At 40.5% G+C, this 14,037-nt stretch overlaps 1 protein-coding gene across 4 annotated transcripts in view; it reads right to left on the minus strand.

Annotated features, from left to right (window-relative positions):
* Window positions 1-7,841: 7,841 nt before the first annotated feature.
* The window catches only part of MAGI2 (membrane associated guanylate kinase, WW and PDZ domain containing 2), a 782,933-nt gene continuing 776,737 nt past the window's right edge, over window positions 7,842-14,037 (minus strand). For 3 of the 4 annotated variants that reach the window (XM_042468280.1, XM_042468279.1, XM_042468278.1), the window contains one exon: window positions 7,842-10,845. In XM_042468280.1, the coding sequence (XP_042324214.1) occupies window positions 10,046-10,845 (800 nt within the window). In that variant the 3' untranslated portion in view covers window positions 7,842-10,045. The remainder of the gene's footprint in view (window positions 10,846-14,037) is intronic. The other variant, XM_042468281.1, reaches the window with a different exon arrangement.

The following is a 14,037-nucleotide window of genomic DNA, read 5'->3' on the forward strand; positions in this document are numbered from 1 at the left end:
ACCAGGGTTTAAAAGTATGAACATTATTTCATTTTTGCTTACTGGGCTAACCAAAGATTATTCCATGTATCTGATCTCTTGATGATTCCCTCTCCTTGCCACAAGATGGCTCTGTGACCAAACAAAAATGTATGAGACTGGCTTTCTGAGTCAACGCAGAGTCCCTGCACAGGAACATGGTTTATTTGCCTGGAGTTAACTATTGCCACACATTTTGTCAGTATGCTGTAATACAAAGAATAAAAGCCATCACCCAGTCTAGAGAAATCTCTGCTAATATATAGGCTCTTGTACATATATTCTTTGGTGGATTGGACATAGATATTCCTTGTGCTGGTGTCCTCCCTACACTGTCTCAGATCAGCTGGCTGAGTGCAAGCACCACTGAAAAGAGACCTCTGTATTTTCTATGAATCAAGGTATCTCTTGCCTGACTTGCCACTACCTTTTCAGTCACTAAATATCCATAGATGTATGATTGAATCAAACCCTGTTAAGTGTGTGGCAAAAGTCTCATCAGGGACGTAGCCAAGGGGGGGGGAGTCTTGGGGTCCGGACCCCCCCCTTCCATTAGAAAAATGAATGGTGTGTGCTGCTGCGCCGCCATTATAATGGTGGCACTTAGTCTGGACCCCCCCTTCCTAAAATCCTAGCTACATCCCTGGTCCCATTGCTTGTAAATCTGTGATTGGTGTAAGACATACTCCTTCTCATCCTGAAAGGACTACAGCAACATGTTTCACCAGCAGGGCGCCCCTCCCATTAGGCAGAATGGGGCAACTGCCTCAGATAGAAAATACTAATGGGGTACAGTCAGGAGTAGCTCAGGACTTCCTGTCCTCCATGACGATCATGGATATCCACACCTTGGCCCATTCCCACTACATAATAAACCGGTTTGCAAACGGGTTTGAAGTGGTTTAAATGGCCCTTGTTTGCACTTACACTGAATCCCTGGTGCGGTTTGTTGAGGGGGGGCAGTGCTAGACCCATTTAAAGTATTTCTTCCAGATCTGTAAATTCTCTGTGTCTTTTGCTATAAATCAGTTCAGCGTTAGTGTGAATGGGTTGCAGATTGGAATCAGTTCCTGTGGTGCAGTCACCCCTATGAGGTGACTCCATGTTAAATCGATCCATCGCTGAATGTGAATGTGAAGTGGATTAAACTGAAACAGGTAGGTAAATCAAAGGCTCAAGTAGTGTGAACGTCTATTCAGCGCTAAATTGCGTAATCGATTCGACTAAAAATGATTTATTTTGTAGTGGGAATGAGGCCCTTGATCACCATCATTCCACCCAGCAAAGAAAGCCAGTTCCTCATGAAGGACATGAAGGTCCCAAACTGTTCCTGACAGAGTGGCCTCAGCATGAATGTTGAAGTCCCTCAGCATAATAAACTGAGGAGACTCCAGCATCAATGCCAAGGCCAACTCAGCCCAGCTGAGGAAAGGAGATAATTGAGAAGCAGGGTGGTTGTTTGTTTGTTGTTATTGTTGTCTGCCTTCAAGTCAATTCCGACTCCTGTTGATCCTAAGGCAACCCTGTCATGGAGTTTTCTTGGCAAGATTTTTTCAGAGGAGGTTTGCAATTGCGTTCCCCTGAGACTGAAAGAGTGTAGCTTGCTCAAGGTCTCCCAGTGGGTTTCATGGCTGAGCTGGGAATCAAACCCTGGTCTCCTGAGTTGTAGTCCAGCACTCAAAGCAATAGGCCACACTGACTCGTATGGCAAGGAGGTGGAGTTGCAGTGGTCTGTTAGGATTCCATCTCCCCCACCAAATGCCCCATCTCACAGTCTGCTTTGTCTGAGTGTTTGTACCTGAAATTGGATGGCCAGAGCAGAATAGGGATTCTATTGGGGTAGCCAGTACACCAACAGAATCCCTATTCTGTCCTGGCTACCCAACTTCATGCACCTGGTGCAGTAGATAGAGTCCTAGTTGACCATTGCAACTCCACCTCCTCATCTCCAGGCCTTGCCTGCTGCTGCACTGAGCATCCTGGAGGACAAAGCTGGCAGAGGTTCACCCCTCTACTTCATCCAGTCAGGTTTCTGTTATGCAAGCCAGGCCAGCATGCTCATTCAGGATTAAGTCTTGGATTAGAGATGTTTTTCCAATCACCAATGTGGGATTAAGCAAAAGCATTTTTAGCCCTGCGGGGCCTCTTGCCAAGTCTATCCTGACTATTTGCAGTGGGGGACAATTTGGGGGCAGCCAACACCCTGTGGTTTCACTTTCTCTCATGCTGATGCTACTGCCTGTCCACTCTATCTCTTATTGTTGGAATGGCTGCTCCTTGGGCTTCTTCCCTTCCCATGCTCTCCAGAACACACCTTTCTTCCTTTGGCTGGCCAGGAAGAATTGATTAAAAAAAGAAATGTATATTGGTTTAAAATATAAAAAAATAGATTAAAAACATAAATAGAAAAAGGAAAGTCATTCCTACTACCAAAAAGACTAACTTCCTCTTGACCTTCCTCCACTCATGAAGGAAGTTTCATGAAACATCTCACTACATTCTATGGACAGGCATCACAATTCTGTACCATAGCTTATGCTTCCACACAGAATGTCCCCGATTAAAATCTTCATTTAGAAAAATCAGTGTTCTGATTATGAGATCACTTCTTCACAGTACTGGAAGTAACACTTTAAGTAACAACATTACCTGTAATACATTTGTTTTGGGGTAGTAACATCATAACGGAATTATTCTGTAAAAGTTAACTTTTATTAAATATGATTTTTTAAAAACCGAATCATGTTTTAAATTACTGCAATTCACCTTGGATTCCATTCCAGGGTGTATAATCAATCAATGAATCAATCAATCAATATATACTATGGTTAGATTCCTGCTGATGCTTTATGCATGCATAAGTTTCCTTACCGAAGTAATGGACATTTAGCGTGAAAGTCAGTATTGCAAAGTGTAGTAAAAGTTCTACAGGTGGACTGGCCTAACCACCTACATTTTTAATGAACCTGTCAGTTTGGTGGTTGCTGATAGCATTAAATTATTTAAAGACTGGGAACGGAAAGGTGTATATCGTATTCATGATCTTTACTGCAATAATTATCCTAAATCAGGAGTGCAGTTGTAAGAGCAATCACATCATCTATTGTGCAATCTCTAACTACAAAAGTGAAGGCATTACAACCACTGAGTAGTACTGGGAAAAATGTTTAAATGGCAAGAATTCTATGAAGGACTTAGCTTTGAAACTTTACACTCTGGCATTAGAATTCTTTTATGGCAAACTGGTAGAAATTAAAGATGTTTTAGAAAAAGATATGGGAATTTAGGTTGAAGCTATATTTTGGAATGTTAAATGGTCTGAATCTCCACTGAAATCTATCTCCCCATTGGAGGGAACTTCTTCACAGATGGTATCTGACACCAGTTAAATCTATCTAACTCTGATTTAAGTGAATTATGTTGGTGCAGCTGTGATGTTTTCAGCAGTTAGATGTATTTGTAGTGGTTTTGACCATGGACAGAAGGTTTCAGGACAGCTGTTCTTACAAAAATGAGCTTAATTGCAGGCCAAACATTGCAAGCTTCACCAAAATTTGGATTTCAGTGGATGGATGATGGACAATTAAAACATAACAGTTAATAAGTTTATGTGTGCAGCAGTATATTTAGAAACTGCTACAATCTGAAAAGGAGTACCTAGTCTGTCTCTGGACAGAGGGAGAGAAAGATTATGGAGTTCAGTCTAAAATTTTGAATGATATACAAATGACTAAAAACTTTACATGTTTTGCTATCATTTATTGTGCATGTCAATATTTGCTTATGTACCATTTGTCACTTAAAGATACATGTCATATTTTGCAATGATGTGCTTTTTCTCTTACATTTTGATCAACGGACTAGACACTGTTATTGCTTTCTTCCATTTTGATCGAAGATGTCCAAGCTTTGTTGTTTTTGCTTATTTCATGTAAAGCTACTCTTTTTTTAATCATTGTGTTATCCAAATAACATTGTATTATTTTTATTATTGCAGACTTCAATACAAACTACAGTACCAGAGACCAGACACTAATATCAGACACTAAGGAGCTTTTAAAAAAACATATTTGAAAAAAGAAAAAGAATTCATTGCCCTTTGGGTTTCAGAAAGATAATACATTGTGGATTTAAGATAGCTGCCTGGATCCAAAAAAACATTTATTAAAGTATCAGTAGTAGTATTTTGTAGTTAGATGTTTTTGTGTTAGCTGTACCAATGATATACACAAGAGTTCAGAAAGCTAAAAGGTACCCCCTTCTGTCTGGATAATTTTGCACACTGGATTGGGAATAATGTGGTTTTACAGATATTATGGAGCATCAGTCCCCAAGGACTGTCAAACGATGTGAAGTATTGAGATTTTCAGCTCAACTTTGGGGTGGAGTATACAATTCCTACCCCTGTTCTACATGAAATGAGATATTACGTAGATTCCTATCATGTATCTACATGATACATGATACATGCATCCCATGGTACATGAGAGCCATCATGGTGTAGTGGTTTGAGAGTTGGACTAGGACTCTGGGGATCAGGGTTTGATTCCCCACTCAGCCATGGAAAACTACATGACTGAGCGAGTCACACACTCTCAGCTCCAGAAAACCTCACGATAGGTTCATCTTAGGGTCACCATAAGATGTAAATGACTTGAAGGCATACAACAGCAGCAACAGCAGCAGCACAAGCAACAACAACATCTACCCATAGTTATTGTTGTTATGTGTCTTTAAGTTGACTATGACTTATGTCTCCCTATTATAGGGTTTCCTTGGCAAGATTTATTCAGATAAGGTTTACTATGGCCTTCCTCTTAGGCTGAAAGAATGTGATTTCTACAAAGGCACCCAAATGGCCTTTCATGGCTCAGTGGGGATTCAAATGTGGCCCACCTGAGTCCTAGTCCAACACTCAAACCACTATACCATACAAGCTCTTTTTTACTGTTTAAAGCCTAGCAGTTAAGATGCTGACTGACAATTGCAAGGCCAGCAGCTCAGTAGTTCGAGATCCAAGCGATGCATGATGGAATGAGCTCTGGTCACTAGTCCCAGCTTCTGTCAACACAGCAGTTTGAAAGCATGTTAAAGTGCAAGTAGATAAATAGGTACCATTATGGTGGGAAGGTAACAGTATTCTGCACAGTCATGCTGGCCACATGATCATAGAGTTGCCTTTGACAACGCTGGCTCCCCCAGCTAAGTAACGGAGATGAGCACTGCCCCCCTACAGTCGGATACGACATGACAATCTTGTCAAAAGGGAAACCTTCCATATAATTTCTTTTTGTGATTTGCAATGTTGTATGTTTCTGCCTGCTCACCTTCATATAAAGCACCAAGGAATAGTACACTATTGGGTACACTGGTCACTAAACTTTGTTGTATGTAGTTAAATATCTTATATAGATATACACACCCACATAGAATGTCTGCAGTGTCGGTTTCAGCAGATTACATTTCCTAATAAGATATAATTTGTGGTCCCACAATCCTGATGACAGGTGCGTGGCAACTTTTTTAAAAATCTAGAACTGGCAATAAAACCACAATTTATCAATTCTGCCATCTATTCCATGGATGATGAGCTACATCCAGCAAAGATGGTCTCATGAGACTGTTCAAGGGTTCAGCAGTAAAGATGAGCTTACGTTGCTGCTATTGTGGGTAGGTGGGGAACCCATTATGCAAATCCATGTCCAGATTGGTACATGGGTGAATACTGCGGCAATCCACTGGTTCAGTATTCATACACATGGGAAAGCAATGCTCCATGATTCCCACTCTGCTTCTAAAATTTCTGATTCAGCTCCCCTCAGTGGCAGCCAGCAACCAGAAGCTTCTGTGGCAGTTGCATGGTAAATTTGTTTCTAGTTTCAGTTTGGGGACTGCATTTAATAACTTAACATTCTTTAACATTCAGAGTTAACCCCAGTATGACTTCATCACCCCATGGACATCGAAAATCATGAGCTCTCCTTGCTCCTCACTGAATGTCCACTGGTACTGTGGGCCCTTGGGGTTTGATTCCAGGACTCACTGTGACTGCTCCATGAATGTTCAAAACCCATCATATGCATTGTGTGCTAAAATGGTGCCCCTTATATAAAATGACAAAATCAAGATTTGCTTTTTGGAATTTTTGGAGGATTTTAAACCATGGATGGTTGAATCCATGGATGCAGAATCCATGGATATGGAGGGCCAACTGTATATCAGTTGGAAAATGGGCTCCTTTATTCTCTATTCATCACAGTACAGGCATGTCAGGGGAAAACACACAGCCTTACCTTGAGTCTCAGATCCAACTCAGTGAGATGCCCAACTGAGAGATTGGGGTGGGGACACTGCCATGACCTATCCCACATTACATTGTTAGTGTGATAGTTGCTGATCTTGTTTGGACTACTGCGATAATGTGAAAAGTCCTGCATGAAATAGAAGGCTATATAGTTGCTTCTTCCCATACCAACTTGAGGCTCTACCCCAGTGAGACAGGAAGAAGCACTGCGTCACTCCACAATGAACAGTGCACCACACTGTAACATTTGTTGCCAGTGATTCTTTAGTAGCAGTGTGCACTACAACAGTTTGCAGAACACTGGTAGTGGTGGCTTATCAAGGATTTTAAATCTGAAAGAAGAAGAACTTGATGGAAACAATTGGGAGGGAATGCTGGTAGAATAAGAGAAGCCAATCTTGTTAGTCTTACATGAGATAATTGTGTGGCTTTGCATGGAGAAATTAATATAATAAATTGGCATTGTGTATATCAGTCTTTAGTTTTCTTAGTATGTATTATTCCTCTGTGAGTGTGTGCCAGTGGCATCAACCCTTTGGTGCCAAACAGCAATTTCTTTCACTCTGTGTATGCTTTCCCTGAGATAAAAGACCCCAAACTCCTTCCTCTTTGCTGTGGTCCTAATCCTCTCATCTCCACCTCTAGTATCTTGCAGCTCATGTTTTTTAAAAAAAGATTTCTGTAATCTCAAGTCATGCACCGGGGAACTTTAAGAAAAGAACTGAAAATGTCCCAAGACAAATCTAGATTATACACATTGGTGATGTGATTACACACAGAATACTGTGTACAGTTCTAGTCAACACACCTGAAATCAGGATATTGTGTTGCTATAGAGTATGTAGAAAGGGGCAGTCATAACAACCAGGGACTAAAGTGCTTTTCCTGTCAAGAAAGATTACATTTGGGGATTTTTAGAGTAGATATTAAAGTCAGTTGGTAGTAGTGGTGGTGGGAGGTAATGATGTGAACAAAGTGACTAGACAGATGTATTTCTTGCTCCCCCTGAGTATTAAAATCAGGAAATAATTAGAAGGTCAATGATAGATGCTTCAGGACAGGTAAGACAAAGTACATAATTGCAGAGTGCATAATCAAACTTTGCTATGGCAAAGTGGCCCAGTGAAGCTTGGATGGCTTTCAAAACAAAGTAGATAAACCTAGGATGGACAACTGGTAATGGTTATTAATCATGATGGTTGCATATTACATCTAGTATCAGAGGCAGTATTGCAAGGGAACACACTGTTGTGTCGTATATTGTTTGTGGGTTTTCCATGAGTATTTATTTGGCCAGAGTATGAAGGGAATATGGAACTAGATAGGCATTTAGTCTGAGCCAGTATACCACTTTGTCTGTTGTTAACCATAGCTTCCCCATCAGAACAAAGCAATGGCATAGTATGGCAATGAAACTGTGTGTCTTTCTCCCCAGGCACATACAATTAATATTTTCTTAATAAACAAATTTCCCCACAAAGTGCCCTATAATTAATTACACAGTATAAACAGTTGGGAAAAAAGATTCTTGGATATATATTTTATTTGAGTGGTTTAGAATATCATACAGTAAACAAGATTTCTGTAAAAGTTAATTTATCCATAGTGGTGCGTTTCATAAAAATAGTTGCTCACTTACAGCCTTTCTGTGACTATTAATACATGGAATTATATTTATAGCGATAGAGCTGTACAAGGTAAATTCACAGCTAACACTACACAGAAATATTATTTGGAATGGGGTTTAGATGATGTGCTGTCTTCACAGGTTATCAATTACAGCCGCATAAAGCAATTACTGCACAAGGAATCGCTGGGCACTGTGCAAATTGGAGTTTATGCAAGCATAATCTCGACTGTTTGTTTTTTCCCATTGCTGTTTGTTTCTGTTCATTGTGTGTAGGAAATAATATAGTTGGACATGCGTTTCCATTTTGATTAGGGAAACACTAGCCGAAGTCCAGATTTAATAAATTAACATCAAATTATGCCAAATATCTAGACTGGGGATAAAGATATATCTCTAATTTCTTAATTAAAAACTATATATATATATTTTGTAAACAGCTACATATCTTTGTGCTTTCTTAAAAAATTATAAAGGGACTAGTTCTTAAATAAGCGTTTTGTTTCAAAGGTGCAAAATCCTTTCTTTCCCAACTACTATGGCAGAAATATGTCTCCATATCTCCTGAAGGAAAAACAGAACTGCAGTAGCTCTCATTGAGAAATGCTTTAGGAGAGCTAGCAAGATGCCGATCTCTTGCACCAAGAATGATCTTAATGGCTAATATCCCATCACCTCTTCACGCTCTTCTCCAAATCAAAACTTCCACTGACTTTCAACAGTAACTGGACTTTACTCAAGTCATTGAGCAGTGCATTTCCAGGTTGCATGAGAGTCTGCCTAGGACATATTCCCAAGTGTTGCATCTTTGTGTGTGTGGTTGTTTTTGCTCTTCTTTGTATTGCTGTTGATATATTTTTTTATCCTCTCAGGGATAAGAAATGGAGCTCATTGGAGAAGCTGCACTTCATCGGTGTGGAATAAAATGTTCTTGTGACACTTACGATTTTGAACTTTAAAAGCAAGACAGACATAAATAAGAACATAGACGGAACAAAAGAACAGGATGCCTGATGAATGTATGACCATATAATGAGGATTTCTCCCCTAAATCTCTTATCTTTGAAGTTTTACTGTGGGATGGAGGACACATGTGAAAGATAGTCATATCAAAAGAAAGTTGACCAAATGTTCAGGTAGTTATGAATTCCTGCAGGAGACAGAGGCTGTTTTGAAAGGAAACTGCAGCTTTTAAAATCTTCCAAGAATCACCCTGACATCATAGTGGTGTTTGAAAACTGTATATTACAGTTCTCCATGTTGAAATTGGTGTGGCATCTGGTAAATCCAGTGTGTGTGTGTGTGTGTGTGTAAACACACTTGTGAGTGGGGTAGTAACTTGTGGTAAACTGCTTTTGAGGCTTGATTTGCAAATACAATTCCACCCTAACTCTTTCCCCAACATACAGAAATATGGTTTGTTCACAAAAAATGGCAGTAGAAATGGTATCGCACCAGCTAATCCACTAGGGTTCCTCACCTTGCATAATGAATTATGCTACTGGTATTGGGTGGTCTATTCCAAAGTGTTAACAGTAGAGACATGTCATGGATGTACAATTTCAAAGGTTTCAAACCCCCATCTGGATATGTCAATAACAATTTATTTACAACATTTAACTCAGATAAAAGATTCTATTTCCACTTTTAGCTTGCTCTGTGCAGTTTTATTTAAGGCGATGTTCCAGTTTGTGATTGCTCTAACTTCTTCCAGTTTCTTGATATAAAGTTTGAATGAAAAATCCCAAATCCTTCATGCAGTGGAAAACAACAAACTAAAGCTACACTGCACTGTCCTCATGGTCAACTGTCCTTCATATTATTTTGGTTTCTTCCATAGCTGCCAAAGTCTCTGAAGTGAAACTGGGGACTTGTGGGTCACATTTAAATACTGTGTGGTTATTATGTTGCTTCAACTTATTAAGACATTATGCACGTTTTGTCATGGAATTACATATTACTGTTTCCGTTCCTCAATGTTTTGAGTATGTATGGGTGTGATAGTTAAAATAAATTAAAGTAAATCAATGTGAGACAGAAGCTAAGAAGGATGTTCTGCGTCACTGTGAAACAGTTAGAAGGCAACTGTCATGGATTTATCTGCTCATAGCAGAAGTGCCAGATTTTAGTACACCTGGCAGCTTATCAGAACCTGGAATCTTCCACGGTCCTGGTGAGACCGTTGCCTTCCGAGCTGTTGTGTTGGTGCTGTGTGTGTTAATGGAGTGGAGATGTCCCTTCCGTGGGAACTCGCCGGGCTTCCTCTCTGATTCCTTCTGGTTGTGATCCGTATCACTTCCATGAGAACTGCAGCTATTGCTACTGTACGCCTTTGTAGCACCAGTGGAATCCAGCTTGACATGTTCGGAAGCTGCAGCCGGTTTCTTCACTGCGGCAACTGTGGTATTATGGTCTTTTATGCCAAGAGATCCTCCTCTTTTGCTTTCCAGCCACTTGTATCTCCCAGCCAGTTCATCATTGGTTCCAGCACTCCCATGATCTTGTACTTGAGCCTCGGCCATTGCATTCAGTCCGACCGCCTTACTTTCTGATGCTGGCCTGCCACTTTCACCAGTCTTACTCTTGCCTTCCGAGCTTCCTTTCCTAGTAGCCTCTTCATGCTTTGACCTGTCTATCTTTTTAGGACTTACAGACCTTTCTCTTTGCTCACCTAACCTTTTCTTTTTGTGGCCATTTGCTGAAAGCTCCTTTGGTTTTCTTACATCATGTTCCCTCTTAGTATCCCAAGTTGTTTCTGGGTTTATATAGTGGGAAGGGTCAGAGGGTTGGGCTAGATGTGATGAAGATAATGGTGAAACAATGTCATCAAGGGAAATAGTTACTTCCGGCAGACCTGGGGAGGCGGCAGTGGGAGAACTCCAGGAGTTTGGTTCGTCTGTTGTAAAAAAAAAAAGGAACAAGGTCAGTTCCATCAGTTTTTTATAGAATGAATATTATAAACAGAGGTTGGACTCCATTTTCTAAAATACTCCCAGACAATGCTGGCTAGTGGTTTTTGGGAACTGTATAATTACTTGGAATTGGTTGCAGCCATTCTGTCTGGGAGATTTTAGAAAATGGACTCCATAACAGTACCTACTTCAAGGTCTCTCTGCAACTCTTAGTTGTTAAATTGAAACTAAACTCAAGTTTAAGCTACATTCTGGAGACTTCAAGAGGGAATAGAGAAGTCAAGGTAAATGTAATCTGCACCGTGACTCCCAGACATCTGCTGACAGAGTAACCTAAGAGGGTAATCTGCCAATTGAGATCAGATGGCAGAAGAATGAAAAAAAGGGTCTAGAAGAGAGCGCAAATATTATGCCAGAACCAAACCTTCTCCAGCCCAGGGAGTCAGCCACAATTCTGGCACAAAGTCAGACTAGGCTGAATGAGATTTAGATTGTAGCTGGGCTGAGAGAGGTTTAGATTTAGCATAGCTTCAATTTGCCTAATGTTGTCTTAATTGGCCTCAGCAACCTTGGTTATCAAGGTTCACACTCTTGATAGGAACTATGCAACGAAGGCGATAGACAGGCTTTATTGCCACACTGAATCCCTGATCCAACTGCTGCCCTTGCAACTAAAAGCAGGCAGAGTAAGAACTAAGTCAGGTAATTGGCAAATGGTGGGAATTCTCCTTCCTCCATGCTCCATTCCCACTTCATTTTCCATAATATATATATAAAGTAAAGACATTGGGAGTGCCAGTCAGGGGCATTCTACAGCACATGTAGTTTGATCCTTGCATGCAGGATTAAATTAGCTACCGATAAAATTGCAATGAAAAATATGTATATCATAATGGATGAACCATTATGATATACACCCTACCGAACAAAGTCAAAATGCAGCCAGCATTCCATTTTAACTGCAACCCTCTGAAAGCACAGCATCGATCTTTGAAACTAATAGAAGTTCCCTGGACTTCTCAGATGGAAGGATTTTTTATATCCACAGATCATGCAGATAGTTAATTGACCTTTCAATAATAATTTGGGGATAGCTTTAGATATTATATATATCAAAAAAGGAACAACCTTCCACAGTGGGACATCAGTATCCGCAGGAGATCCGCTCTGCCCCTCCCTGCAGATACCAAAATCTGTGTATGCTCAAGTCACATACACATACCACTATTGAGGACAATAGGGGCTGCACCTAATGGCGGCATGGCCGTGTGCATGCACTGCCATTGGGCACAATGTGGGCTTGCTGTCCGCAAATGGGTAAATCCTTGGATGCCAAGTCCACGGATACCGAGATCCTACTGTATGTATTTTTTAAAATCACGTCACATTTTTAAATGGGTTTTGCAGCATATGATGATTATGTGTTTACTTCAGGGCCAGTATTAGTAACCCCACAGGTGAGGCAGCCACCTCAAACAGCAGATGCTGAAGGATGAGGCGGAGACAAAGCTGTGTGGGCCATACAGATTGCCCTGTGTCCCCTTAGCTGGCCTGCTGGCCTTAGTGGGCATGAAGGATATTCCTCACCCCCATTCATTGGCATCACTAGGGGGTGCTAGAAGAGGGGTGACACCCAGCCCAGTCCTCCTCCCACTGCACCCTTCCTGGCTTTGCTGCCCACTCGCAAGGAAACTTCTGAAGTGGCAGTGAAGGTGGGGGCAAAGTGTGTCTCCTCTGGCTTTGCTGCAGCAGTGGAAGTCTCCTTGTGAAGATGTCTCCACTGCAGCAAAGGAGAGGGCTGAGCATGTCCTTTTGGCTGCCATCCCCATGGAGTGACACCAAAGGTGGGAACATTACTGCCATCATTGATGAACCAAAAAAGCTGTCAAGACATATTTCTTCCAGAAGGCCTTTCCCGAATAAATTCCCCGGCCACAGATTGATTACCACCTCACACCATGTGTTTACTACCTCCCTGCCTATGTTATCTTTATTATAAATTGATTTTAAAACTCTTTTAAATGTAATATATTTCTTTTTAAAGGGGGGATATTGTAATTTTACATATTATATTGTATGTGGACGTTTTAGTGTGAGCCACTCTGATTGTCTTGCTACAGAAAGGTGAGATATAAATAAAAGTTTTATTTTATTTTATTTAAGACTAGTTAGATTCTGTGGATGCACTGGGACAAAAGCATCATCTTATCTTTCACTTCAGGCAGCAAAACATTTTGGACCGTTCTCAATATTACTTTATGGAGAATATACACAAGAAGCCAGGCAATCAGTGCGTGTTCATACAGAGCCCAGATAATGGAATGCTGCATCTAGAATTATTCCAGGGATTGTCCATAAACTATGACACATTTTAAAATAACCATTAAACTTACCTGTCCCCTTGTAACATTTTGCCCTGTATTAACAAATATCCCATCTAGGACTCTGATCCTCTCCTCTTCTTGCCTCAGTGACACATGTACCTTTAGCATGATGCCACTTGTGTAATTTGCATGATTTTCCTTGTGTCAAACATGCTTTCCATGAAGGAACGTAACAATGTTTTAAGACTCCAGTAAATTGGGGTTATCAAATCCTCATCAGGTTGGATTCAGACTAAGTTTGTTGACCTTTGTTTCCACAAAAATCAATGGGACTTCAGTTAAGCCATGATTATTTTGTCCCATTTATTTCACTGATGCCTAATGTCAGATAACCTAGTCTGAATTGTTGTGCCCAGGTTTATGGGTACTCATTAGCTGTTCTGTAATTAAAGGGTTTATTTGGACAACAAGGCTGCAATCCTATGCACACTTACCTGAAAGTAAGATCCACTGAACACAGTTAGACTTGCTTTGGAACAAGCATGAACAGCATTATGTTCTAAAAGTTAAACAAGCCCAAAGCAAAAACAAACAAGAGCCACTTTTCAGAACATGCAAATATTCAAGAACCAATGTCATTAACCCATGTCATTAATTATCTTCTTCCGCTTTTATGCACAGATAAAAGACAACACAATACTGGGATGCTGTAGAAAAATATTGTCTACCGTTTCTACAAATAAAGCTGAAGTGAGCTGGCGGATGAGTTCTGTGAGCATTCTTGGATGCCTGTTTTTGATGGTCCAAAATGGTGAAAATGATCACATGCAATGTACAGTATTTCTATCACCT

This window comes from Sceloporus undulatus, chromosome 5 (assembly GCF_019175285.1).
Source record: "Sceloporus undulatus isolate JIND9_A2432 ecotype Alabama chromosome 5, SceUnd_v1.1, whole genome shotgun sequence".
Lineage (NCBI taxonomy): Eukaryota > Metazoa > Chordata > Lepidosauria > Squamata > Phrynosomatidae > Sceloporus > Sceloporus undulatus.